At 38.1% G+C, this 27,847-nt stretch overlaps 4 protein-coding genes across 4 annotated transcripts; 2 read left to right on the top strand and 2 right to left on the bottom strand.

Annotated features, from left to right (window-relative positions):
- The first annotated feature begins 30 nt into the window (after positions 1-30).
- On the top strand, positions 31-2,366 carry LOC145579632 (mitochondrial import inner membrane translocase subunit Tim13-like). Its single transcript, XM_081636869.1, has 2 exons — positions 31-218; positions 1,988-2,366. The coding sequence occupies exons 1-2, from the start codon at positions 102-104 to the stop codon at positions 2,135-2,137; spliced, it is 267 nt and encodes an 88-aa protein (XP_081492995.1). The 5' UTR covers positions 31-101; the 3' UTR covers positions 2,138-2,366.
- Positions 2,367-3,492: 1,126 nt separating this feature from the next.
- LOC145579621 (soluble inorganic pyrophosphatase 1-like) lies at positions 3,493-6,670 on the bottom strand. The gene is made up of 9 exons (XM_081636858.1): positions 6,517-6,670; positions 5,237-5,391; positions 5,123-5,151; positions 4,925-4,990; positions 4,619-4,726; positions 4,426-4,491; positions 4,207-4,327; positions 3,995-4,076; positions 3,493-3,883 (listed from the first exon to the last, which is right to left on the bottom strand). The coding sequence occupies exons 2-9, from the start codon at positions 5,385-5,387 to the stop codon at positions 3,841-3,843; spliced, it is 666 nt and encodes a 221-aa protein (XP_081492984.1). The 5' UTR covers positions 5,388-5,391; positions 6,517-6,670; the 3' UTR covers positions 3,493-3,840.
- Positions 6,671-8,025: 1,355 nt separating this feature from the next.
- Positions 8,026-11,200, bottom strand: LOC145592977 (large ribosomal subunit protein uL11c). Its single transcript, XM_081649495.1, has 4 exons — positions 10,852-11,200; positions 10,469-10,641; positions 10,308-10,371; positions 8,026-8,383 (listed from the first exon to the last, which is right to left on the bottom strand). The coding sequence occupies exons 1-4, from the start codon at positions 11,105-11,107 to the stop codon at positions 8,172-8,174; spliced, it is 705 nt and encodes a 234-aa protein (XP_081505621.1). The 5' UTR covers positions 11,108-11,200; the 3' UTR covers positions 8,026-8,171.
- Positions 11,201-13,004: 1,804 nt separating this feature from the next.
- Positions 13,005-25,993, top strand: LOC145579611 (beta-1,6-galactosyltransferase GALT31A-like). Its single transcript, XM_081636848.1, has 12 exons — positions 13,005-13,416; positions 16,149-16,248; positions 16,331-16,398; positions 16,520-16,731; positions 16,818-16,881; positions 16,987-17,050; positions 21,233-21,241; positions 23,371-23,491; positions 23,597-23,684; positions 23,762-23,887; positions 23,990-24,099; positions 24,871-25,993. Exons 1-12 carry the CDS (start codon positions 13,313-13,315, stop codon positions 25,017-25,019), a joined length of 1,215 nt encoding a protein of 404 aa, XP_081492974.1. The 5' UTR covers positions 13,005-13,312; the 3' UTR covers positions 25,020-25,993.
- Positions 25,994-27,847: the final 1,854 nt, after the last annotated feature.

Raw genomic sequence — 27,847 nt, 5'->3', positions numbered from 1 at the left:
GGAAATGTGATATACCCGTAGAAGGTTTAAGCTAGGGTTTATCAGTTGAAGAAAATAAGAGAGAGAAAATCGCCGGTGAATTAAGGAGGAGAGAGAAAGTCATGGATTCATTTGGATCTTCCACGAATGGATCTTCTGCTGCTCAACCTAATCCCGAAGCTATTATGGATCAGGTCAAAAATCAGCTTGCTCAAGCCTACGCTGAAGAATTTCTTGAGGTTTTTTCCGAATTTTTTTTTGTAAAAAGTCAGGTTTATGAATGGAATTTATTTGATTTTTTACTTAAATTGATTTGTTTGAAGTATAATGAATCCTACATTATTCATTTAAATTGGTGAAATTAGAACTATTGATTATTGTTGAACTTGCTATGAATATGATTCATAAGTGTTGCTATTACATTAATTGAAGTTGAGATGTATTGAATTGAATAATGTGTTGGTTTTTTTTATTTATTATAGATGTTGAAAACTTGAAAATTTGAGGAATTAGGGAAATTTTGGTACTTTGATGATTTAGTTTGAAGGAAAATACTGAACTGAACCCAAAATTCTATTGAAATTTGAAAATTAGCTCACTGGTCTGGAAATTGTAGTCTATTCTAGTTTAGAATGTTCGGAGACAGTTAGGGTTTATGATTAGAAATCCTTCTTAAGATTGAGTAATGAGGAGAGCGTAAGAATAGTTTGACAATTTTGAAGGATCCGTATATATTTGTATATGAATGATTCAACAATGTCCGGTTTGGAGTCATTGAATGGAGAGAGTGCACTCGTACTCTCGTAGTCTTTGTACATATATCGATTTTAAAGCTTTGTTTTTCTTTTGTATGGCTTCTTGTCAAACAAATAAAATAGAGGATGGGAAGAGGGAAGGTGGAGGAGATGTGTGTCGGGAAGGAGAGAGTGAGAGAAAAGATGTGGCCTGCAGGGGATGAAACATTATAGCATTTCTTGCTATTGGGAATACTACGTAGTCCCTGTGAGGCTGTGAAATTATTGCAGGAGAATGCAATAATTTGTTTTTTTTTGTTATGATTTTACTTCTCAATTATACACTAGTTTGATGGTATTAGGTTAGTTTTCTCATGGCTATACTCTGGTTCTCATATGGTTTTGTTATTACACGTTCCCACCATCTGTACACTTCATACATCATACATATTGAAATATAGCAATATCCCCCAATATTAGTCCTTCAGAAGGAAGTTTTGGTGGACTCTAAATGTTCACAACGTTAACCTTTTATTATTGATGTAGTCTTGTAGAGGCCTATTTGAATGACATCTGCATTTCTGAATATCTATAAAAATAAGTACTCCCTCCGTCCCTAAATTACATTCCTCTTTCTAGCATTTATTCCTCACATAATAGAGAGAAAGAGGAATGTAATTTAGGGATGGAGGGAGTAGTTTTAGATTATGGTTTCCCTAATTGGAATTTTTCAAGGTCTTGTTTGAGTTGAGTGATGCAGAGTAGATTAAAAAAATGTCTGTAATATCAAATTTTATTATGAATTTTTATTTATTTTATTAAAAAATATAATTAAATTGGTTAACTGTGAAGAAGGGATGACACAATATGGCTATGATTTTTTTGTTGAATGCTTTTTATGTAAGCAAATTGTAATACAGAGTATATACTACGTTTTAAAGTTCACACTATGCTCCCCTTAGTTAAGTAAAAATGTTAAATTGTATGGTGTTTCTTTTTTACTTCTAGTTTCTTCCAAAATTGTAAGAGTATAATTTGAATCATAAGAATTGAGACCATTTTCATCTGATCATTACATGAAAAGCTTAATGTAGCTTGATGGTCGCTTGTACTGCATTGGGGTTTTCTTTTGTGAGGTAATAACAGATTTCAAAGAAAAAAATAACAGTTATGCTATGTTTGTGGTATTTATGATATGTAAGATGGAAAACTAGAAGAACAGGTTTCGTAATGCATGCATTGATTTTTTACCTAAATATTTCTTATGTCTACAGACTGTCAGGGGGAAGTGCTTTGAGAAGTGCATAACAAAACCTGGGTCAAGTTTAAGTGGAAGTGAGAGCAGCTGTATTTCAAGATGTGTGGATCGGTATATTGAGGCTACTGGTATAATTAGCAAAGCTCTCTTTAGCCAACAACGATAGTTTTGAGGGATGCTGAGCTAAATGCAAGTTATACACTGCTTTGAATAGATTTCATTTAAAAAATACTGATGTTGCAAATTTAATGATCATCTCATAGCAATGCAATTTTCCAAGTCCATAAATAACTCTATTACTGAGTATTACTTAGCTTTTGTCAAATTATGTTTTGAAACTTTGAGCATGAACATTGTGGTACCATGCATGCCAATTGTCAATTGTGCTCATATTCTGCGGTATACATGAACTCCAACTTATGATTTATTCTACTCTGTCAGGACTTCTAATTATTAGCTTTTAAAGGTTGAGAAAGGAAATTTCTGTCTACAATTTTGACTGAATTCTATGGAGAGCCATGTATTATATGCTTTACCAGAATGAACGGAGGGATGTGAATGTAGTGATTTTAATACCACATATTGCAGGGATGTTTGTATTGTTAAATTTCAGATATAATGTCTAAAAGCAGCTTAGTAGTAAAAAACTTCATCTCTCAGTTTCTTATTCTTCATAAGCTAACAGCCTATCGTCATGTTTCTGTTAAACCTGCCTGAGTTACCTGCAGCTTCTGTATACATCATACATTGCAGCCTCATGGGTAGGAAACTTGTTCCCTACACGGCAGTTAAGGGAATTGAAGCCTTCTTCTGCCTCTGGCAGGTGATGTGGTCCTCCACCACCCCCTGGCATCGGTTAAGAGCTGTGGGGCTGTGGGCACAACTTTTGGTCATTGTGCTCTCCTTCAACCTAAGTCCGTATTGTCTGAACTCATGCCTTATCTTATAAACCACACGGAAATATGGTCTTCCTATGATAACAATCAAATTTAACCCTTCCTTTCAAATTTATATTTGGGCTTGTCAAAAGGAGGAAAGGTTCATAGGGGAAGGAACGACACCAAAAGTGTAGTTCTTGAGAGTTGAGACAAATTAATAAGTTATAGGGGGAAAGAGATGGCCGGATGGGGTAACTTTATATTTTTTGGCTCCCTTCCATTCCCAATTTTTTTGTCTAAAGAATATGAGTGTAGCAAGAATTTCTGATGTTAAGATGGTTTGAAACTTTGTGAGGGGTGACAAACCAACAATAGATGGAACGACGCAAGGAAAGTGAAGAGTTGGGATGTTGGAGACTGGAAGCTGAGAGAGGCCATATATCACTTGAACAAAGTAAGTGTGGACGTGTGGATAAGGATATTTGTGGACGATCATTGGGGATTAATGGAGAATCTTGTGGACGATCATTGGGGATTAATGGAGAGTCGGTGTGACCACGATACAACATATATGATTCACAAAATTTACAATGCAAAACTTGGCTCAGAGTTTGGTGTGAATGACCACAATCCGGAACACAGCTTAAAAAACAAATCTTCTCTGAAGTTTCATTCAAGTTTATCAACTGAATTACAGAGTTAAAATGGAAGAAAATCCTGTTGAGCAGCATTACAGTAGCATCCAAAAACAAACATGATCTAAGAAACAAAACTTCCAAGTTCATGAAGCTTGCTGAAGCTTACTACAACGTCAGCTAGAAAAATAAATCAATACATAAGAACAAATAAAAAAATTCCTTTTTTTTTTTTTTTTTTTTTTTTTTTTGTGAACAGACTCTCCAATATGTAGCATCTAGAGTCATGTGATTTTGTAGCCAAAGTCCTTCAATATTACTTCAGAATATGGCTGGCAAAAAAATCTAAGTGACAATCATCTCCTCAGTGTCTGTAGAATGTATTCTGCATAAAGATCCCTGAAACAGCAGTAAAAAAAAAAAAAAAAAAAAAGATGATGTTAGGCCATTAGAGTTTATTGGCAAGAGAAAAAGCTACGGAAGTTTGATAACATGTACAGTATTACTTACATGGAATGCTGGATGGCATCATGAGCAACTTGGGGTGGCAAAAATTCGTTCACAGCAACTTCTTTGTTCTCGTTTTTCTTGTCTAAAAAACCCGTTAAGAAAAAGCTACGTTGCGTTTATGAAAGTTTTAAAAAAGAATTTAAAATTCTACAGATAAATTAGAAGTTAAATGAAAGTCATCAGCTTATAAACAATAAAATTGGTAAGGATACAGTCCTCAAAAAAGCGTCTGATCTCAGCCAAACGATGAGGAGGAAGTTGGTTGATGTCAGTGTAGTGGCGAACTTCAGGATCATCAGCACAAACTGCAATTATCTTATCATCTTTCTCACCCTGTTCAAGGGATAGAGCAAAAGTTATCAACATTAAACTCAAGTAACAGCCATGACAAATCTTTGAACATTTAAGCATAACAATAACCCTTTTAGAACCTGATCAATCATAGGCATCAGACCAATAGCACGGGCTCGGAGAAAGCAACCTGGGACAACTGGTTCCTGGAAAATGTGACATATAATTCAGCCTTTGTAGTAAACTTTTAAAATTATTTTCTCATCCCACATAAAGCAGTGATATTGCAGCCAAAAATACACCTATTATGCATACTATCTTCAGTGACATTACCTGCATAAGCACTAACACATCCATGGGATCACCATCTTCGCACAATGTACGTGGAATAAATCCATAGTTGTGAGGATAGACCACAGACGAGTACAAAATTCTATCAACCTGAAAAAGAAGAAACATTTAAAATTCTGGGAATGAGGGAATAAATACAAACTACTCCTAATTGCTACCATAGACAAGTATAATAAAACTTGAAACATATATTCCAGCAAAAAAAACTATCTTATCATAGATTTTTATCCTTACTGTAACAGCAAGAAAAATGACACGTAAAGAGTAAGAGTGACAAAATGAACTCACCTTGATAAGCCCAGTCTTCTTGTCAAGCTCGTACTTGACTTTGCTTCCTTTACTAATTTCAACAACCTGCAATAGAAGGTTTCATAAGTTCTTTGTTACATTTGCAAGCAGAAATTGCCAGATCAAACACAATCAAGGATTTAAGCCAAGCATTAAGAGGAAGTTCTGCAAACAGAGCAGAAGCAGATGACTACTTACACAGTTAAAAATTTCAGGGGCATCGGGTCCTGGTAAACAAACATGTAAAACCAATTAATTACATTTGAAGATAAAAGACAGAACAATGGGGGGGAAACATATCAAGATACATACCAATCTCGAGATCATGCCAAGGATGGGCAGCAACAGATCTCCTTGACATTGAAGAAATGATCCTCTGGTTCAATTTTGGAGTTGGACGACGCATTTCATTAAATTGATCGGCAACACCATTTATCTCCTCAACACCATTCATTTTAGCCATATTTCTGGAATATAAGTAACAAAATGAATAAGTACATCATGATATCACATTAATCATGTTTTAGAACCAGTATAAGCAAAAACAATCCAAAATTTTTTCAAAAATTGTCAAAGGGGATAGAAGGGCAAAAACGGACATGGTTTGAACCATCCAATCGCGTTAGAACTCAAGGGGAAAGAAAAGCAAGCCTTCCATATTTTAATAGAAAAACCCTAAGATCCCATTGCTTTCCTCAATTCAAATTCCAAATGGCCACAATAACATAGAATTCAATGCAAGTGATTGACTACCTATTAAAAACCATAGATTCTTTCATCTAGAGTAGGACCTAAGACTTTTGCAATCTTTTTGGTAAGAGCACATAGGCTGCAAATCACCATAACTTGGCCACATTCAGCCTGGCAGCCTATAACAACGCCTTAGTTACTGCCCCTCTATATCCGCCCCGCGTCCCACCCCCACGAGCATCGATTCAGCAACCACAGGATCAGGAGATGGCAGCAAATGCCACTCTTAATTCCAGGCAACATTCGAATATTCGTCTAATTTTGACTATTAATTTATTCATAGTATTTGTTGACCTACATTGTTCAAACGATCTTTTCGATGAAATCACATCTATAGATATCATTTATACAAATGTACATTGATGAAAATACGAGGTCAAAGTTGTTATAAAATCGTGTTTAGCACATTATTTCGAAATGGGGGAGCATTTCATCTTCATCATGCATGTGATTTTTGTGACTAATTACTATTTCATGTTGATGATTAAGATCCAAACAACAATGTATTAATACATCTCCCAATTTGTTCAGATTAAACCAGAACCCTTGATTAATTTATACAAAAAAGCAAGAAATTAATAGATAAATTAGTCTAATTAACATTTTAACAATGAAGAACATTACAACCCCACCATAAAAATGAAACCTCGTACTAATTAGAATAATTTTCAAACACAATCAAAGACAAAATCAAGCAAAAAGCAAAACCCAGAAATTATTACAATAGATAAAAAGCAACAAATGACAAGTGGAATAAAAAAAATGTAATAAAACAAAATGCAAGCAAGAACATTACAAATTTGCACCCAGAAAAAAAATATAAAAGAACACGAGAAACATACCCAGAAAAATGAGCGAAGTAGCAGAAAATGAGAGAGTTAAAGCAATGAAAGAAGACAGAAAAGACGGAGATCTACAGAATTCTTGATTATGTCCTAATTTTGAGGGGTTTTTATAAGGTTAGAACTTTAATTTTTTAATTAACAATTTGAATGAAATAAAAATAATAATTAATGTGTGAAAAGAAACAAATTGGAAAAAGAGATGGTCAACGTTATAGAATTGAGATGGCAGGACGCGTTGGCTCGTCTTGCTGTCCCCACCTTCCTAAAATCTGGTCAAGATCATGGAGAGTTTGTGTGTGTCATGTATGGCTCAATTCAACTTCGTGCGATGATCAAATATTTTAAGAAAACGTCTTTCTTGTGGATTCTAGCAATGTGATTTGTTAGGGGAATATTAAATCTTTTGTTGCTCTTAATTTAGTTGTCGTAGTCATATTACAATTCATATGACTATCGGTTTGGATGCTACTAGTAGGATGGGATCATGGGGGTATGGTTTTTAAGAATATTCGAGGACACAAAAAATGCAATATTAATTGTAGGGTGTGGGTACTATAGTGTTATTCGAGTTGGGTAGCTAGCGAGCATCTAAACTTGACTCGAAATATTAATAAGCATCAGTTAAGCAAACTTTTACTCCATTCAATAAACTCATAAGTAAATCAATAATAAAGATGCTATTTGTACCATTTTGTTAAACAATTTGGCGTAATAAGAGTAAATTAATAATGAGGAAAAAGAGTAAATTCCTAATAATAATAAAATAAAATCTTTTAAAAAGTGACAGAAAATAAAAAATAAAACAAAATTTAGAATTTTAGAAGGTCCAAAACTTTAATGAATAGATAATAAGCTACTCGAGTACTCGACTTGACTCAAAAGTTTAACAAGCATGAGTCAACCAAGCTAATATTGAGCTTAGTGAGTATCAAGTACAAGTCGAGTACATGTAAAAAGTTTATAAGTCAATTTGAACACCCCTCATTTCAGGATCGACTTGCTCAATTAGCACCGCCCTAGGACCCCCTAGCTAGAGACGTCCAAAAGTTCTACGAAGTATGTCTAATAAGAAGGTAATCATGTGGCAAATTAGTTAGTCGGTGGATGACTTCATCTATCTCATTGTACCGAAATGACATTTCATTACCAGCTAAATCGTAATCAACATTTGCTATTTGCAAACGTATACTCCTTACGTATTAATGAAAACTATAAACCGACTGGATTTGTCATTATTCTACAAGTTGCTCTACTCAATCTTATCTCGATGAGTAGGATCCTTCATTGCTATATGATGAAGTACGCGTAAATATGACATATTGTGTTGATCTAAACGATGCCAGAATATGACCAATTCTTGTAAAAAGTATGTTATAATCTTCTTTCGGTATCGTTTGTAGTAAAAAGGGAAATCAAGACAAACCTGTAGATAACCTTTGTTTTAACAGTTTGTAGTTTTAAATCCTATGGAGTAGAAAAGATCAACCTCGCCAAGCAAGAGAAGAATGAGCAATTACAATTGGCAGACTCTATTAAAATTTGAACAGAGTAGTAAGTCCGAGTTACACAACATCTTTAAAAAATCGATCACAAAGAACATTTAAACAGCCTATATAGATTGACTACAAGAAAGAGTAGGGAAACAAAATTGCTTAGAGGATTACTTCTTTCTTCTTCTTTTCTAGGACAGGAGGGTCGATGTCAATTCCCATGTTAGCAGCAGTTCCTGCTATAATTCTCATTGCTGATTCAACGTTTGAGCAATTCAAGTCAGGCAACTTTTCATTGGCAATTTGTCGTAGTTGGTCAATTGTGATCTTCCCCACCTTTTCTCTCATTGGATCCTTTGATCCCTTTTCAACACCTGCGTTGACAATTATCATGGTTAAACAGCCTTTTAACGAGTTAATGCTGATGTAATTAATGGATCATTATCTAGTCACTAAAACACAACAAAAGAACCAACATTTGAAACCCAAACTTAGGGCTTCCCAGTCCTCAACAGCTCAAAATGTCATTATCTCATCATTCTCATGTTCATAATCCAATGAGACAAGATACAAAAGCTAACATAACTACAGCTTTGCACAATTGCGCTTTTAAAACACTAAGGTGTTTCAAGATATTTGTCATCCTGGGTCTTCGTTCGATCAAGTAAATTGCATGTTCTATCATCTAAAAGTTAGGCAAGGATAGGAAGGAGCTCTACAGGTTAGAATGCCATATGACAAGTAAAAGTTTGGCAAATATTGATTGGGAATGTATGCTTAACCTAATTAGTAATTACTGTATTCATGGTTTTGAACTATGAAAATTTATACATCATCTCCGAAAAATTAGGCCCAATATCCACCAATTTCCATGACAAGAAAAAAACAGATCATGTTATAAGATTTATAATGCAAATGCAGTAATGCACTCAGAGAAACCAATGAGCTGCTGTCCGAAAATGAGATGCGTGATGGACCCTCACAGAAGGAAACTGCAACTTCAATGCTTTTAGGTCGGATATTAAAGTACTAAAACCCAATCCCCTCCACACTGCACTTGCCCTCCCCACCTAGCATAACCCCAAAATCCATAAGAAAGGGGGAAATAACAGTTCTGAGAAAGCAGCAAACAGACTAACAGACCAAGCATACTAGGGTCTGTTCAGGAGGAAAGTAGTAAAGTACTATCAAGATTCAACATAAACTTATGGAGTACTCTACGGAAAGCACATTTCAAATGAAATTGGTTTTCAAACCTCACCATTCTTTGATTCCTTACCAAAAACAAATTAGAGCAAAAAGGGAAAAGGAAACTGGAGAAGACGAAAATATTAAGAAGGTTAGGGATGTGGATAAAGTTTTCACTCCTTGAACATTTAAAATAATAATAATAATAATAATAATAATTTGTTCCAAGCAAACAAACCTAAGTAGTAACTCAATATACTCTTGTCCAAGTCAAACCAGAGCAATGAGACCACTACAGACAATCTACATATCTGCTGCTAATGACACTAGCATAGCAACACTGTGAAGTGTGAACTATAAATAAGAAAGCCATTCATATTGATGGTTCAACAGGATAGTGAGATATCAGTGATCCTAGTTCAAGACCAAAGGATAGCATAGAATTTCTACGCATGCAGAGAGTAAGAAAGCTCAACTCATACCAGCATATCACCTACTGCTGTACTACTGTCTCACCTGAACACCCACACCCCTCTCTCAGTAGGTTCATCCCTTAGAAGAGTTCGACACTATGGCTAGGCTAGAAAAATATAAGTAGGATTTACTAGGATGGTGCCCCATATATGTACAAAGGAAAAAATCAAACCCAAGTGTTGGAGTTGCATACTTTCTCAAAGTTCTAGAAATAGAAATGAACTGAACTACAATCCTGGCAACTAGCCAACTGGTGAGCAATGCCTACAAGGTTACAATGGCCTCAAAATCCTATGGAGTTTTTTTTTTATAGTTCCAAGCAAGCCTTATCTTAAGCCTTATTAGTCGGGCAATCATGCCAATCAATTCAATATTCCCTCCATTCCTTATACTTCCATCATTCAGGGGCGAAGCTACCAAATATTCCAAAAGTGTCTATCACATAATTCATGTTGGATTAACACCTTATCAGTCACTGTTATAGTTAACTCGAGGTTTCGCCCCTGCCAGTCATATTATTATATAAGCATTTCCACCTCATAGTTCATAATATTAACTTAATAGTACTCGATCACTTTGTAATACAACTACAACTCTACCAATCACTTTAAAGATAGGATAAAAATAGACATATACCTGCAGCCTTCCGAAGAAGAACAGAAGCAGGTGGAGTCTTCAAAATGAAAGTAAAACTTTTATCCTGTAATCAACCAAATTCAAATCAAAATTAACACAAAATACAACAAAGTTAAAGCAATTAAGGAAAACTCAATTAAAAGGAAAAGAGGGGTGCTAACATCAAAAACTGTGATCTCAACAGGAATAATAAAACCAGGTTTGTCAGCAGTTCTAGCATTATAATCCTTGCAAAATGCCATTATATTCACACCCTTTGAACCCAACGCTGGTCCTACTGGTGGTGCCGGTGTCGCCTTTCCGGCCTCTAATGCAAGCTTTATCACTCCAATCACTATTCCAAACATCCAAAATCAAACAAAACCCACAATTTAATTTCACATTTCCCAATTCATCAAGATTATATAAAATTCTTTACAAGCTCGTACGAGTTTAAATAGTGCAAAAGTCAAATTGTTGCGATAATTAAAGAACGGGACAAGTATAACATAGAGTAGTATAAAATTAGGATATAAGAAGATGAATAATTGAAATTTGGACATACCCTTTTTAGCTTTGCCACCGGGTTTGGGAGCCATGGCAACAATGGAAAGACGACGGTGAGAAGAAGAAGAAGGAGAAGAAAGGAAGAGTTTGTTGTTGAAAAATTGAAGGGAGTTTCTGGGGTTAGAGGATAAGCTTAGGGAAGAAGGAGTGAGGAGAGAGGAAGAGAGTTTTCTGGGTTTTTGGGAAGTAATGGAGGAAGAAGATGGTGCAACTGCGGCATGGTGGTAGTGGTAGGCAGATAGAGGTTGCGCCATTGTTGGTTGTTACAGAGCTCGAATTGGTGAACAAGTGTTGGAGTGAGGAGAGAAAGATGAAGGATTGTGGAGACTGGAGAGTGAGGCCTATCCTCTACTTTTGTTTTGCGATTTGGATGATGGTTGTATTGGATTAGTTGCCAAAACGATGTCGTTTTTGTAGTGAGTTTAATTTTTAATGTTCCACTAGTGTGTGACCTGGGCTTGCCCCGATGACACTTTGAATAATTTTATTTTTATATTAGAAGCTTTAAGAGACTTATTAATTTATTTAACATGGGTAATTAAATTAGAATACAATGACATAAATAATTTATTTTGGATTTTTTTTTATTCTACATTCTAATACAGGTATGAATTTATATACTACCTCCGTTACAGATGTGTAACGATTAGATATTTTCCCTCTCTACTTTATGTCAAATCGTTGCACATAACCTGTAACGGAAGTAGTATAAATTTGGATTAATAAAGCATGAATTAATTCTAGCTAAGATGGTAAGACATTTGGTTTCCATTCAATGAGGTTTGGGGGTTCTAATCTCTTTGTATGCATTTTTAATTAAGATCATTGGATGATGATGTGGCAAGATGCTAAAGGTTGTTGAATGATGATGTGGCGCTATATATGTGTAAGAAAGGAAACATGTGGTACATACACAATTTTATAAATGCCTTTTAATATATAGTATATATATAGATATATAGCATAGATGTTAGTATACCTACTACCTAGGGTGTCAATGTCTTAATGAGTCGAGTACGCTCACAAATTGCTCAATGCACGATTTGGTCAAAGAACAGCTCGAGCAGACTTGACTCAAATTCGGGTTCAATTGAGATCTTGACAAGTCAAATCCAATCTATTCTTGGCCCAGCTAGATTTTTTTTATATTAATATCAATTTTTATAAATGATATAAGAGTAGATCGGATATTTGTTAATCGAGTCTTGAGCTGAATTATACCTACAGGGTATTGAGCTAAAATCGAGCTCAATTTCTTAGGCTCGATGAGCTTGGAGCTCGAGCTAGCTCGTGAGTGTCGAGCTTGAAACGATCTCAATTCATTAGCATAACCCAATTATAAAAGGCTCAATATTTTTTGACTTTAAAATGACAAACTTGTCATAAATGGGTTTTGGAACCTCAACACTAACGTGGCCATTTTATTATACGTATTGTATCATTTTGAACCATGTGTTAAACATATTTGGCGATAATGTTTTATTTAGTGTTCAATTCATAGATAGAAAAGAAAACCAAATACAACTATTACTAATTTGTATTAGAAATTGGATGACTTAAATAAACCCACATGAATCCACAGCATGATCGATTAGATGTCTTGATAATGACTTAGTCAAACAAACCTAGCCCGATCATCATTGAAGTGTATAATCGAATGACCCAACCTTGACGAGAAAATCCAAACTATGGATCTGTTTTCTTCGACTTAATTTCAATTCAGTTCAACTCAACTCCTCTGTTTCTAATTTCCTTCTCTCATAAACAATTCATTTTAGTCCAGTTTTCATTCAATAAATCAGAACAAACCCTTATTACCATGATTAACAAATCAAGTAATTCACTTATAATTAAATCAACAACTTTTCATCAAACGTGGGCATATGCCTCATACTTGTAAATTGTACATTACTAAAATTATCAAATTGTTTGATAAAAGTTTTTTTAATTTATTATTTGATTCACACATACGGAGTATTGTTTGTTCAAGTGAAAATCCGAGCCTTGATCACCTCATAAGCCATACTAAACCTTAATAAATCACCGCACCGAAATCAAATTTAAAATTTGAAAAAATGTTGGACAACATATAATTGGAGCCAACCCTCTGTCTATAAAGCACACAGACAAACAAATCGACTCAACCTATTCCTGACTCCTCAGTCCTCATTCTTCATACGTCAATAATAACACTTGGAACAATTCACTAATTCTCGGCTGCATTTCATCACCTTTACACTAACCATTGTTACAATCTACCAACATTATTACTCGTATTATTTCATATTTCTGTTTGATTAGATCTACATTTCAGATTTTCAACCAAATTTCTCTCTTAATTCTATCAAATTCCCTGCCAATATTATAGAGCATTTGTTGAACAAATTCTTCATTAATGGCGGAAATTTGTTCATAATTTGAATGTATTCAACAATTTTGCGAAACAAAAAATACGTAAAATGGGAGGCATTAAACCTCACAAATTCAGTAATGGAGTTTCTGCTCGATGCGTCACTTTCTTCTGCATCGCTAGCTTCTTATGCGGCGTTCTTGTCGTCAACAGGTGAAATTCTCTCTCCTTTTCTTCTCGATTTTTGCAATTTTTATTTAATTATTCGGAATTATTAAAAAATTTGTAGATTTTTTGTTTTGTTTGAGGATTACATTTCTATATTTGTCCTTTGATTTATTTTAATTGTTGTACAGTAGAATGTCGTGATTTTAGAAGCGTAATGAAGCTGCTTCATTAATGATGTATTTTGTTGTGGATTAAACTAATCTAAATTTAGATTGCTGTTGTTTCCTGCTAAAATATTGGAAATGGAAAATGAATCTATATTAATTTAGGTTGTGTTCGTTTATGAGTAAATAATATGAGATGTTTAACTTTTTGTCTAATACGTTCAGATAAGTTTGGGCAAGTACATGTTACCGAGTTCTATTCATGATACAAGTAGAACTTCGGTAACTAGAGGTAAGGTTTAATAAGTTCAGTTATAGTTTGGAAATTTTTAGATGAAAAAGAACGTGGACTTTAATAGGGTAAGATCAAGGCAAAATAATGTTTTGTCATATTGGCGATATATACTTTTGGAGTATTAATCGTGAGACATAAAATATTTCAAAGTTGCAACAAATATGTAACGGTGGTTGTATAAAACTAGCAAAAGTTTTTGGGTTAACAGGAATCTGACACATTATAGGAAACTAGCATGCATTAGGAAACTAGAATAACTAAAAGCCTTGATAAAAACTCTTGAAATGACTATATGAACTCTATGAGCCTATGATGCATCAATTTGCTCGTATAAATTATATCATGCACTAAGTGATTAGTACTAAAATTTCGCTGTCTTACAGAAAACTAGTATTGGCAGCAATAGACATGGCTCTATATTCAGATTATGCTGTTGGTTCAGCAACTGCTTGTTTTTTGTTACTAAGTACATGAAAGTGGCCGAGGTTTAAAAGCCTGTGGTTGATATTATGGACATTAGACAGCCTGAAATTAATCATGACTGTCATAAGCTATTCTAGACATCCAAATTTATTGTCCAGAAGCTGCAGCAACATGTACAAGAACTCATTTTGCTTCTTGCAAGTGTACTGTGGTTGGATGTATGGTTGTGTGAGCATATATATTGTAAATGCAATCCATTTGTAGTACTAATAGATGAAGTAGTTAGCTTGCCAAATAAGGCAAATGAGACTTTGATAAGCTGTAGCTCCGGGTAAAGGATTTCATGCTTCTGTTAGATTGAAGTGAGAAACTGAGGATCCATGGGAAGTTATAAATCTTATAATGGTTTTGCATTTGTCATGCTAAAATCATGGGTTTTGTGGTATAAAAATCTTTTGAGCCGATCTCTTTATTTCCTAATTCAAAAGTATCCAAATGGCCGTTGCTAATAAGAAGGCTTGTATGAGATCACAATTCTTAATCTATACAAACCAACACTACCTCAATGGCTCAATGGTGCTTCCCTTCCATTTACTTGAAAAAAGAAATAGTTTTTCTTTGATTGCATGATCCATTGATATAAAGCCATAAAGGCTGTAGATACTTTGCTAGTCATTGTCTGGGGGATTTTTGAATAGTAGACTTTTCTGGTTGGAGGCAAGGCCTTAGAGCCTTACAGGATATGAGGGGTGCTGTTTGGTTAAGACCCTATCTTGAGACATCACATTAACTCCTATACCAAGTAACCTTTGAAGAAGTTCCATTCATACATCTTCTAGTGCAAAATACAATGCCACAGAATGGCTTTATTTGTCTTTTTGTCCATCTGGTAGGATTACCAGTTTTGTGCAACTGATTGACTGTATTGTTTTTAGCCACAGGAGAATAGTGATCTCACAGTCCTCTTTGCGTGCAGTCGTGCACTATAAAACTAAGAACCTATATAGCCTTGTGTTTTTCTACCAAGTCATCAAAATTATGTTTTGATATCCCCACCTACACATAATTTATCTATGCTTGTAAATTGTAATTCATTATTCATGCGTCCAACCACTTTTGTGTAAAAATCCTCTTGAAATGTATTGAGATTCCTCTTGATCAATCAGCTATGAAAGGAAGACAGAGTATGTGGGTTCAATTTATTTGTATTTTGTATGCAATATTAGCAATAGGCGCACCATTAGCACTTCAGTGTAGTTATGGAAGTGGAAGGAGTTGCATATTAATGAGCCAGGCAGAAGTTGATTCTTAGGTCTTGTTATTCTGAGGGTGACAAATTGGTGGAGGCAGCGGGTGATGCTGCCGTTGTGGAATGACTCAAATTCCTAGCATGAGATATGTTGGTTTTTGGGATATTGAAGTAGATAAATATTCATATATGAGTAAGAGGAACTCAAATAATATAAGTCTATGTGTTCAGAATTTGACATCTTGTATAATGAAGGTCAATCATTTTGTGAGGCTCAAAAATCTGTTAATATATATCTTCTTTTCTTATTGGAAAACAGGCTTGTATTTTTTTTTTTTTGTGTTTGAGAGTTTGAAAAAGCTTGCACCCCTTTTGGGATCAGGCTATCTAAGGAAAGCACATGAAACTCCCTTCTGAATCAGCCCAATTGTGTTCGCTCATATTTTCTTGTTGGTACTATCTTTTATGTTGTAGGACGTTGGGTCTGTCTCTGTCCAAGGAGCCACTTGAGTAGACAGACTAGTATGGTCCTAGGCCATTGTCCATGATATCCTTTGACCACATTTAAATTGTAGACTTGTCTGCTGACTGTATCTCCAGCTATTTTTTTGAAATGCAATTTGCTTGTCTGCTGACTTATCCATAGGTTCCAGGCTATTCCTGAATCAGTAACTGTGGAAAGCAGGTCTTTGCTGCCGAAGCAGAATGAGATTCAAAATCACCCGCTCATAAACTGTGGGAACAAGGCAAGTTGAATTGATGACATGAACACTGCATTTTCTCCAACTTTTTGTATGTGTGTGTATAACTTTACTTTTGCACATACAGGAACAGGAAGCATCTTTACAAGCCAGGGACATCTTTTCTCAAGTTTCTCATACGCACAACGTAATCATGTAACTTTCTACAGCAATTGTGATGCCTTCCTATACTATTCAAGAGTCCTCTTTTATGTGGGTTAAACATATCAAATGAATAAGTATTGATGCTTTGTTGCTAACATTGCTACATGTACAGGAAACTGGACAAATCCATGTCCTCTTTAGAGATGCAGCTGGCTGCAGCAAGAGCTTCCAAAGATCATGACGAAGTGTCAACTCCAACTACTACAACAAAAGGAATTGAGCAACAAAAAGACCGTCCCAAGATTTTCTTTTTTATGGGAATTATGACTGCATTTAGCAGCAGAAAACGCAGGAATTCAATAAGAGAAACCTGGATGCCGCAAGGTTCATTTGAAATTTGACTATGCCGGTCATCAAATCCTTCATTAGGAAAAGTCTTATGTCTTGTAAATTTCTTTCTTTTTCAACAGGTGAGCAGTTAAAAAAGTTGGAAAAAGAGAAAGGCATTGTTGTGCGATTTGTTATAGGACACAGGTATAGTTATAACCGTAATTTACTTGTCTAGGACTCTTGATTATATTTTACTATATTAGTAAGATACATGCTTGAATGTATCTGTTGTTTTTATCCTTGTTTCAGTTCTAGCCCTGGCGGAGTTCTAGATCGGGTCCTTGACGCAGAAGAAGCTCAATATAAAGATTTTGTAACACTCTAGTGGTTACTTACTTGTATTAATATTAAGTTATGCAATAAAGATGTGATTTTTGAGGAAAATGGGCAGCTCTTTGATTAATATGAAAATGGCAGTAACAAGACAAGGGTAGCTTGAGGCTACTAATCTCTGATTTTAGTACCTTTAGGGCACCACTCTCTAGCCTATGAATTACTATGATCTTGCCTACCTAGCACATCCCACTCTCCCTTTCTTATATATACATAATCTGCCAAAAAAGAGAAAACAACAAAAGTTGTTATGGCAGCTGTCAAGGCTCCCCCCTGATTGGATGATGCTGCTGTGCTTGGTGACTGCCCTCTGCTTGCTGTGCATTTCCTGACATTCCATTTTGCTGCTGCTGACCCCTCCTTCTCCTTCTAGAATAGGTAATCCAATCATGACCCTTGTTGAGCATTGAGTCCGTTACATTCCCTCCTCCTAGAAGACTCACCTTGTCCTCAAGGTGGAAGGAAGGAAAACGCTCGTTTAAGAGAGAAGCTTCTTCCCAAGTGGCTTCCATCACGGGCAAATGTTCCCACTTAACCAACACCTCCAGATGAGAAGGAGAGCTGCTGGATTTTCTGACAGCCAGCACCTGCTCTGGTTCTGCCAGCAGCTCCAGCTCTGCTGTCAGCTGGGGTGGTATGGTGGGGCTCACTTCTTGGCTGCCAAGTGCCTTCTTCAATTGGGAGACATGGAACACAGGGTGTACGCGACAAGAGTCAGGCAAACTCAGCTTATAGGCCACATTTCCCACGCGTTGCTCCACCAGAAATGGCCCGTAAAAACGCGGAGAGAGCTTCTCGTTAGGTCTCTTAGCAAGAGATTTTTGTCTATATGGCTGTAGCTTAAGGTAGACATAATCTCCCACTTGAAATTCGACCTCTCGTCTCTTCAAATCAGCATTTGCCTTCATTCTTTGCTGTGCACGAAGCAAGTTCATCTTCAGGTCTTCAAGCACCCAGTCCCTTTCTTGTAGCCAAACCTCCAAGCTATCCACCGGAGTTTGACCCTTCCCCACCTTAATTAGCTTCGGAGGATCCCTTCCATAGACCACTCGAAATGGGGTAAACCCGATTGATTCATGATGAGCGGTGTTATAAGCAAATTCAGCCCAATGCAACCACTTTCCCCAAGATTTCGGCTGTCCATTCACGAAGCACCTTAGATAAGTTTCCAAGGTCTTATTGACTATTTCCGTTTGACCATCGGTTTGTGGGTGATATGAGGTGCTTCTCTTGAGGTCCGTGCCTTGTAGCTTGAACAACTCTCGCCAAAAAATACTCATGAAAATGCGATCCCGATCCGAGACTATGGAACTAGGAAACCCATGAAGCTTGACTACTTCCTTCACAAAAATGGCAGCTATAGTGGCAGCACTATATGGGTGTTTTAGCCCGATAAAATGAGCATACTTGGAGAGTCTATCTACCACAACCAAGATAGAATTCATCCCTATTGACTTGGGTAGGCCCTCAATGAAGTCCATGGAGATGTCCTCCCATATGGCTTCGGGAATGGGTAAGGGTTGCAAGAGTCCCGCGGGTTGCATTTGAGAGTGCTTTGCTTGTTGACAGATGGGGCAGCGTTGCACATGCTCCCCTACATCCTTCCTCATCCCAATCCAATACCACTCCGAAGCAATCCTCAAGTAGGTTTTAGTCTCTCCTTGATGTCCTCCAATAGGGCTATCATGGTACTCTCGCAAGAGCTTGGGAATCAAGGTGGATGACTTTGGAATTGCCACCCTTCCCTTAAACAACAACCTGCCATTCTCCATGGAGTACCCCACATACGGCCCCCCTCCCTGCTGCACTGCTGCTGCTATTTTTCCCAAGAGGTCGTCCTCTTCAATTTCTTTTTCCAGCTCCTCCCACTTAACACCTTGGACAGAGACCATGGCTGCCATTTCCAACTCCGAACCACCCCTCCTAGAGAGGGCATCCGCCACTCTATTGCTAGCCCCCGGCTTAAATTGAATTTCAAAGTCGAAACCCAACAGCTTGCGCACCCACTTTTGATAATCTCCTCCCACTTCCCTTTGCTCCATCAAATATTTCAAACTTTGTTGATCCGTCCTCACCACAAAATGACGGCCTAAGAGATAGTGGCGCCACTTAACAATGGCTAAGCAAATCGCCATTAGTTCCTTCTCATAGGTGGCCTTTGCTTGCGATTTAGGGCCCAATAACTTGCTGTAAAATGCTATAGGCCTAGAGTCTTGCATTAACACCGCCCCTAAGCCATAGCCCGAGGCATCGGCCTCTACCACAAACAACTTGCTGAAATTTGGCATCGTTAGCACAGGGGCAGCCACCATAGCAGCCTTGAGCTGATCAAATGCCTTGGTTGCTTCGGTTGACCACCCAAAATTATCTTTCTTAAGTTGTTCGGTCAAGGGTCTAGCTATTTGAGCATACCCCTTAATGAACTTCCGGTAGTAGCCGGTTAACCCCAAAAAACCCCGCAACTCCTTCAAATTTCTCGGAGTAGGCCACTCCACCATGGCCTTGATTTTTTCCATGTCCACCGCCACCCCACTGTTGGACACCACGTGCCCCAAATAAGCTACTTGCTGCTGCCCAAACTCGCATTTCTTGAAATTCACCACCAAGTGATGTTTCTTGAGTAACCCTAACACCACCCTCATGTGCTCACGATGACTCTCTATGTCGGGGCTATAAATCAAGATGTCATCGAAGAAAACCAACACGAATTTCCTCAAGTGTGGTCGGAACACTTCATTCATCAAAGCTTGAAAAGTGGCGGGAGCATTTGTAAGCCCAAAGGGCATTACCAAAAACTCATAGTGGCCCTCATGGGTCCGGAAAGCGGTCTTGGGAGTATCCTCCTCCTTCACCAAGATTTGATGATAGCCCGACTTGAGGTCGAGCTTGGAAAAAATGGCCGCCCCATGTAACTCATCCAAGAGCTCATCGATGATGGGAATGGGGTACTTGTCCGGAATTGTTTCCCGATTCAAGGCACGATAGTCTACACAAAAACGCCACGAGCCATCCCTTTTTTTAACCAACAAAACCGGGCTTGAAAAGGGGCTCACCGAAGGCTTGATGATTCCGGCCATCAACATCTCCCTAATCATCCTTTCAATCTCATCTTTTTGAAATTGGGGGTACCGGTAGGGTCTTACACTCACCGGATTGCTCCCCTCTTTCAACACAATTGAGTGTTCATGTCCCCTCTTCGGTGGTAATCCTTTAGGTTCAGCAAAAACACTCCGGTATTCCTCCATTACCTCCCTTAACCACGGGGGTGGTGCTGCCACCAGTGGCTCGGTTCCTCCTGCCCTCGGTTTTATCTCCACGTGGTTGATTTCTACCCATAAGCCCTCCCCTTCGTGTCTTAAAGCCCTCAACATGGCCCTAAGCGACACCTTAGAGTGCTCTAGCGCGGGATTGCCCACCAAGGTCACCCTCCGTTCACCCATCATAAAACTCATGATATGTGTCCTCCAATTATGCGTGACCGAACCCAACTTCTCCAACCACTCAATTCCCAAGATCATGTCAGCACTCCCCAATTTCAGAGGCAGGAAGTTTTCCACCACCACAAATCCTCCATTCAACACCAGCCGCACCCCTGTACATCTCCCTTTTCCCCCAATTACATCACCATTCCCAAGAGATACTCCAAATTCGCGGTCCCCGCTCACCGGAATACCCACATCCGCCACTAGAACCTCTGACACGAAGTTATGTGTGGCACCGGGGTCCACCAATACCACCACCGACTTCGGACCGACCCTCCCCTCCAATTTCATGGTTTTCGGCCTCGAAATTCCCACCAAAGAGCAGAGGGTGGCTCCGGCCACCACCTCGTCGTCGCTGGAGTCTAGTTCAGGTGGTTTGGACGGCCCAGCACCGCCGTCTTCTTCGCCGCCGAGCAGCAGCACACTAAGCTCGCGATTCTTGCAGCGGTGGCCCACGCTCCAACGCTCATCGCACCTAAAGCAAAGGCCCCTGGCCTTGCGTTCTTGGTGCTCGAAATCCGTCAGTCGCCGCGGCTCCCCGGATCGCGCCGTTGAACTGGCGGTAGATCGGGGAAGATTAACGGAGCCCTGAGACTCCGGGGTGATGATCGGGGCTTTTGGCCATCCCTTGAAGGTTGTGGCTTGTTGAGCAGGGGTTCCAAAGGTGTTAATGAGGCCAGATCCGACGGGTGATTTGGATCCAGATGACCCAGCTGCGCTGGTAGTGGGTCGACCCGATCCGAAGTAACCGGGTGGTTTCCTAAACCCGCCGACCCGATTTCTCTCTTCGACCCGACCCGCAATCTCCATGGCTTGTTCTAGGTTAAACGGATTCATGAGTCTGACGTCAGCCTTAATGTCGTCTTTAAGTCCTTGTATAAAATGACCCATCATAATTGTTTCGGGAATATCTTCCAACGGCGCTGAAAGTTCGATGAATTTCTTCCGATACTCCATGACCGTCGTCTCCTGGCTTGCGGCGAGCCACTGCTCGTGTAAACTTCCGGCGTGAGTTGGCCGGAATTGACGCAAGACCCGCGCCTTCAGGCTCTCCCACGTAGCAATAGGCCTCCTTCGATTTTCCCACTGAAACCACCTAAGCGCGTCCCCCTCCAACGCCGAGACGGCCGCCTGCATTTTCTGTTCCTCCGTGAGATGGTAGTGGAGAAAATATTTCTCCCCTTTTAAGATCCACCCATCCGGGTCCATGCCTTCGAATATGGGCATATCAAGCTTCCTCGGCTTCCAATGGTAATCACCACCGCCGTTCAGGTGGCGATTCTCATGGTTATAGCCTGGCCCCTGTTCGTGATGCCTCTGACTCACCAAATTTCGCAGCTCTTCAAAGAACTGTGCTTGTGTGGTGGCATTCGCAGCAGTCTGAGCTTCCTGCTGCTGCCGGAGTAGCTCAATTTGATTATCTAGCTTCTCATTGGCCTCACTCAAGGTTTTCTTAAGTGTCTCTTCCTGTGTTTTCATTGCTGTTTCCAGGGCTTGCAATCGAGTTTGAACTCCAGCCATTTGCTCATCCAGGTTATCACACCTCTGTGTTGCAGATGTGACCATTTTTTTTGTTGTTTTTTTTTTTTTTTTTTTTTTTTTTTTTTTTTTTTTTTTTTTTTTTTTTTTTTTTTTTTTTTTTGAAAGCAGAGTACGGAGTGGTGGTTTCTGGCGCCGGTGGTCGCAGGACCGCCGCTCTGATACCACTTGTAACACTCTAGTGGTTACTTACTTGTATTAATATTAAGTTATGCAATAAAGATGTGATTTTTGAGGAAAATGGGCAGCTCTTTGATTAATATGAAAATGGCAGTAACAAGACAAGGGTAGCTTGAGGCTACTAATCTCTGATTTTAGTACCTTTAGGGCACCACTCTCTAGCCTATGAATTACTATGATCTTGCCTACCTAGCACATCCCACTCTCCCTTTCTTATATATACATAATCTGCCAAAAAAGAGAAAACAACAAAAGTTGTTATGGCAGCTGTCAAGGCTCCCCCCTGATTGGATGATGCTGCTGTGCTTGGTGACTGCCCTCTGCTTGCTGTGCATTTCCTGACATTCCATTTTGCTGCTGCTGACCCCTCCTTCTCCTTCTAGAATAGGTAATCCAATCATGACCCTTGTTGAGCATTGAGTCCGTTACAGATTTTTTTCGATTGGTAAGTAAGGTGTGTGGATAAGTTATGCAGAATTTATATCCTTGCTATTTACGCTCAATGTGGATGACTATACGGAATAATCACTAGCCGACCCCACTTATGGGATTAGGGCTTTGATTGATTGATTGATATATAAGCTCAGTCTCTTGTTTAAAAAGTCAATCTTTTACACACCTGTCTGAGTAAAAGATTTCTATGAGACAAGGAGTTAGTGACATATTTCGCATTTGTATGGTCTAGTTAATATGTTGAAAGTTATCCTTAAAACTTGACAACCTATCCAAAATAAAAAGTAATTCCCATCTAGGGGGACATTATGTCTCTAAATCCATATTTCACACTGGTCTCGTGCAAAGTCATATCAATTTTTTTTTATGCCGTTTGATTGTCTGAATACCATTTCATAGGCATCCTTGGGGTTTGACTAGAACTTGTTGAAACCTACAAAGACTTTGATGCACTGAATATAACATCCTCAGGAAGTAATTTGGTATTGGTTGCTATGCTATATTGTACTTAGTATAGTATTTGCAGATTAAAATAAGAATACTAAGATATATTCCCCTATGTTCTTGTAATGTCGGCGATAACACTATTATATCTTATCCATGGTTTGGAAGAGCTTACCTAAATGGGAAATTTGCTATATTGCAGGACCATGCAGAGGGATATCATGAATTGTCTTCAAAAACTAAAATTTACTTTTCAACAGCTGTTGCAAAGTGGGATGCTGACTTCTACGTTAAAGTCGATGATGATGTGCATGTCAATCTTGGTTAGTATCCCCATATCTTCACTGAATTCTATCTGTTGGGATAATGGGATGTATGTGTTAATTTGTAAAGATATACTACGCAGTATAACGTGTTGTTTGTGTCAGGTATGGTGGTTTCTGCACTGGCGCGCCAGAGGTTAAAGTCCCATGTTTACATAGGCTGTATGAAATCTGGATTTGTCCTGTCCCAAAAGTGAGAAAAATTAAGGTTTCTGTCTCTCCTAGTTTCTTGAAGAACTTGGACTAAGGGTTTACTGCTGCTTTTTGCAGGGGGGTCAAGTACCATGAACCAGAGTTCTGGAAGTTTGGCGAAGAAGGGAACAAATATTTCAGACACGCCTCAGGCCAAATATATGCAATTTCAAAAGACTTAGCCACCTATATTTCAGCTAATAAGTAGGTTCTTTTATTGTTTATCTTCTCTCTAATTTGTGTAGAGTGTAGGTGACAGATTTTCAAACTTTTTTTTTATTTTTATTTTTATTTTTTATGCTTTAGGGATGTACTACACAGATATGCCAATGAGGATGTGTCCCTTGGTTCTTGGCTGATCGGTCTTGATGTCAATCATATTGATGATAGAAGCCTCTGCTGTGGAACCCCTCTTGGTAAGATATTGTCAATGCACCCTTTTTTTTTTTTACATTGCTCACTCTCTTTTGATCTCTCTTTTGTGAAAGTTAAGAGGATCACGCGGGCTCGAGTTACACAATATTTTAGCTTAGTGACTGACTAGTTAAGCAGGCGTTGGGTGTATTACTATTTTGTTCAAGTGTTAAAGCAATCATTTTCTTTGGTTACATATTTTAGCTGATCCTTTTGGAGTAGCATGGCCAGTAAAGACCATATTAGAATATCTTGAGTGTTGTGTGCCTATGTCACTTGGCACATGCTCAACTCAAATAGGCATTGATTCATAGTAGAGGTACTTTACCAAAGGCCAAAGCATAGTTTTGTTCAACCCTTATTTGTATAAAGTATTCTGTTGGCCTTTAGTGGTTATGGTCAAGCATTCATAGTCTTGATCTGATATCAACTTTTGAAACTTAAGAGACTGTTAGCCTAATCATTGGGCATCATTGGTTTATCTTTCTTTTCTAGATGAGCTTTATAACAATTATTCTGTTTAATATGTGAGATAAATTGTCTTCATGGTTTGCTTGAAAGGGGACAAATGCATCTATTATTAGCAAAATATTCGGCTGCAAGATAATCAAAAAATATGATTGGGTCTGATACTTTCTACAGACTGATGGTTTTGCTTAATAAAACGCCCTACTCTTTTCAAACCAAATAAGTGTATATTATGTTCTCTGTCTCTTTCACCCCAATAGTCATCATTTTGTCTTAGTCCCTGTCATGTTTGTGCAACTGTGCAGATTGTGAATGGAAGGCACAGGCAGGAAACCCTTGCGCTGCATCATTCGACTGGAGATGCAGTGGCCTATGTAGATCAGTTGAGAGAATGGAGGAAATTCACCAACGGTGTGGAGAAGGTGATGGAGCTATATGGCATGCTAGTTTCTGAAGCCGGTGTTCATACTCTTTTTTGCCGGGGTGGTGGACAGGGTGTGATGGTTTTTTCCCTGGTTTTTGTCTGCTAAGCAAACTATCATCTGCCCAATTTTTTGTATGGCCAATTGGTTGTCTGGTATTGGCTCAACTGTATCATTCAATTTATTGGTCTGCTATCAGTTCTTGTGTCATAGTCTAACGAATATAGATATATCAATGAAAGATTTGAGCAATTGAGCATTCACAGCTAGGGGTGTACATAAGTTAGACCGGACCTGAAACCCGACCTGATCCGGACCTGTTTGGACCGGACCGGAACCGAACCGGTAAATTCAGGTCCGGTCCCGGTCTGTAAAAAACATGGATTCCGGTTTTCAGGTCCGGTCCGGGTCAAACCCGGGGGTTTCAGGTCCGGACCTGAAGACCGGTTTTAAGCTCTATTTTGTAAAAAAGTTCAGCATTCCCTTAATATCCTACTAAACCCTAAATGCAACACTCATAGAGTCATAGCCGTCAGTTCTAATTTCTCATTTCCTTCCTCCTTTCTCTCTCTCTTAATTCTCAATCATTCTCTATAATCTCTCTCCACCCACACAAACTGGCAAGGTTGCTGCCGCCGGCTGCACCACCGTCAACCCACTGCGACGTCAAGCACCAGAGCTGTCACTGCTGCACCGTCGACCCACCAGTCCAACACGCGACCCAGCCCCACCTCTTCACTTTCGGCCCTCCCACTGCGGTCATTCGATCGGTCACCACAAGCTCTAGCGCGTGACCGTCCAAGGGTCCATTACGAGAGGCGAGATCCACCATTAGTCCCCGTAACTGATTACAATTCTAGATTATTCAATTTTTTTTTTTTTTGGATTTGTTCATTTTAATTAGAATTAAAGTATAGGCTTATATGCTTAGTCTTCTTACGGTAAGTTTCAAATTAGATTTGTAATTTAAATTTTATTCTCTTAATTTGGGTTCAAATTTTACTGATTTTTTTTTGAGAAATTTTTTTGAGAAATTTTTTTACTGAATTTTGATCGTTGATACTATAGTAATATTTACAAGTATTATATGTATTCAATTTGTGAATTTGGAATTTTTTTTTTTTAACATTTTAACTCTATAAGGTGATTCAGGTCTATCCGGTCCAAAACCGGGACCGGACCTGATTGTTCAGGTCTGACCCGGAACCGGACCTGTCAAATCAGGTCCGGTCTCCGGTCCTTAAAAAATCTTGATTCAGGTCCCGGTCTCAACAGGTCCGGTCCAGGTCCGGTCCGGTTTTGGACCGGTGTACAGCCCTATTCACAGCCATCACAGGTCCTGAATAAGTTTGTACATTTCAAGTTTGGGAAAAGTGCAGTTAGTGACCTAGCTCTGCGGAAAAAGTCAAAAGTTGCAAAGGAGTACGTATGCTGGCTATGTTCTGGCTACGTCATACTCACTCCGTCTCTAAGGGTATTTCTCATAGAAACATCACTTTATTAAGTTTTGGTTGAGTGAAATTGATGACAGAGAAAAGTAGTGGAACCTAAAGTATCTTTGTAAGAGTAAAGTAGTGGTCCCTAAACAGCTCAAAAGGGAAATTGAGACATATAAAAAGAAATGAATTTATTAATCGAACTATCTATACAAAATGTACAAGCAACAAGTATTAATTAAAAATAATAATTTCACGTCTTTCTTCCAAATTTTGGTGTCTTGGTTTTATTAAAACCATAAAAAAGACTTTCAATTCAATTGCATGTAATGAGATTCCAAGACCAAATAATGATTTTATCACAATTCATTATGCTTTATAATCACTCATGGCCGTTTATCTTTGTCTCCGTCAAATCACCCATTACTCTTCGTTTTGCATTTCCTCCAATAATTACTTTTGCTTACTCCACTAATCATTAGCATTATCTGAATATTGTACACTTGTATGTACCAGTTCACTTATAAACTTAAACATTAAGCTTGCTAATCTATTGAGGTTGAGGTGATGGAGTAGTGATACCGCTCCCACTTCATATCCCTGAGGTGATGGAGTAACCGAGTAGTGACATCTATTAGGTGAATGTATCGATGATTGATGTCAATATAAAATAAATTATGGGTACATTTTTGTTGTTTCTTTCCCTATGATGGATCCAAAGTAGAAAAATTACAACTTCATATAATCAACAAAGTTTAAATGGGCATAATCTCATTAACACCGTGTTTGGATAAATAAAGGGGAAGGAAAAGAATGGGAGGGAGGAGAAGAGGAGGGGAGGGAAAGGGAGGAGAAGGAAGAATGGTGAGTTTTCCTTCCAAATCTCTCCCTTGTTGGAGGGATAAATTTCTTGTAATTTAATCCCTCCATTTCTCTCCCCGCCAATTCCCCTTCTTCCTCCTTTGTTATCCAAATGAAAGATGTTTCATCTCTCCATTTCCCTTCCTTTCCCTCTATTTCCTTCAATCCAAACACACCGTAAAGTTCATAAATTAATTAAAATACAGTAATTGCATTATTGAAACATTTTAGGCACTTTGAATAACGTTATACAAGTGTCTAATTGGTGTAGGTGATCACAGCATCATTATCAAATTGAAAGGAATTCTATGTAATGCTTCAAGTCTCAACCAACTAACAAAGTTATGATAGATTCTTAATCAATTCAACCAACTTTATACTTGTACAGAACATTAAAAACAAAAAATTATTAACTGGAATTTATGACTAAAATACTGAATACCAACTGTGGAATGCATATTGAGTACAATATTAAATGGGATCAAATGAAACTATATGATCCTTGTATACGTAGTATAAGATTTGACATATATATATATCATCTTTTAATACAATAAATAATA

Source organism: Chenopodium album, chromosome 2 (genome assembly GCF_948465745.1).
Source record: "Chenopodium album chromosome 2, dcCheAlbu1.1, whole genome shotgun sequence".
Lineage (NCBI taxonomy): Eukaryota > Viridiplantae > Streptophyta > Magnoliopsida > Caryophyllales > Amaranthaceae > Chenopodium > Chenopodium album.
The sequence above is the reverse complement of the archived record's forward strand: the minus strand, read 5'-3'. Positions and strand labels throughout refer to the sequence as shown.

What these genes read in the sequence shown, in the direction of transcription:
- LOC145592977 (XM_081649495.1), bottom strand. Translation starts at nt 11,107, where the DNA reads ATGGCGCAACCTCTATCTGCCTACCACTACCACCATGCCGCAGTTGCA. An exon ending in CGGTGGCAAAGCTAAAAAGG is followed by an intron (nt 10,642 to 10,851) that starts GTATGTCCAAAT and finishes TGTTTGGAATAG; the next exon opens with TGATTGGAGTGATAAAGCTT. An exon ending in TTGAGATCACAGTTTTTGAT is followed by an intron (nt 10,372 to 10,468) that starts GTTAGCACCCCT and finishes GGTTGATTACAG; the next exon opens with GATAAAAGTTTTACTTTCAT.
- LOC145579621 (XM_081636858.1), bottom strand. Translation starts at nt 5,387, where the DNA reads ATGGCTAAAATGAATGGTGTTGAGGAGATAAATGGTGTTGCCGATCAA. An exon ending in CAGACGCTTTTTTGAGGACT is followed by an intron (nt 4,077 to 4,206) that starts GTATCCTTACCA and finishes CGGGTTTTTTAG; the next exon opens with ACAAGAAAAACGAGAACAAA. An exon ending in GATGCCATCCAGCATTCCAT is followed by an intron (nt 3,884 to 3,994) that starts GTAAGTAATACT and finishes CTGCTGTTTCAG; the next exon opens with GGATCTTTATGCAGAATACA.
- LOC145579611 (XM_081636848.1), top strand. Translation starts at nt 13,313, where the DNA reads ATGGGAGGCATTAAACCTCACAAATTCAGTAATGGAGTTTCTGCTCGA. An exon ending in CGATTTGTTATAGGACACAG is followed by an intron (nt 16,882 to 16,986) that starts GTATAGTTATAA and finishes TCCTTGTTTCAG; the next exon opens with TTCTAGCCCTGGCGGAGTTC. An exon ending in ACCTATATTTCAGCTAATAA is followed by an intron (nt 23,888 to 23,989) that starts GTAGGTTCTTTT and finishes TTTATGCTTTAG; the next exon opens with GGATGTACTACACAGATATG.
- LOC145579632 (XM_081636869.1), top strand. Translation starts at nt 102, where the DNA reads ATGGATTCATTTGGATCTTCCACGAATGGATCTTCTGCTGCTCAACCT. An exon ending in ACGCTGAAGAATTTCTTGAG is followed by an intron (nt 219 to 1,987) that starts GTTTTTTCCGAA and finishes TTATGTCTACAG; the next exon opens with ACTGTCAGGGGGAAGTGCTT.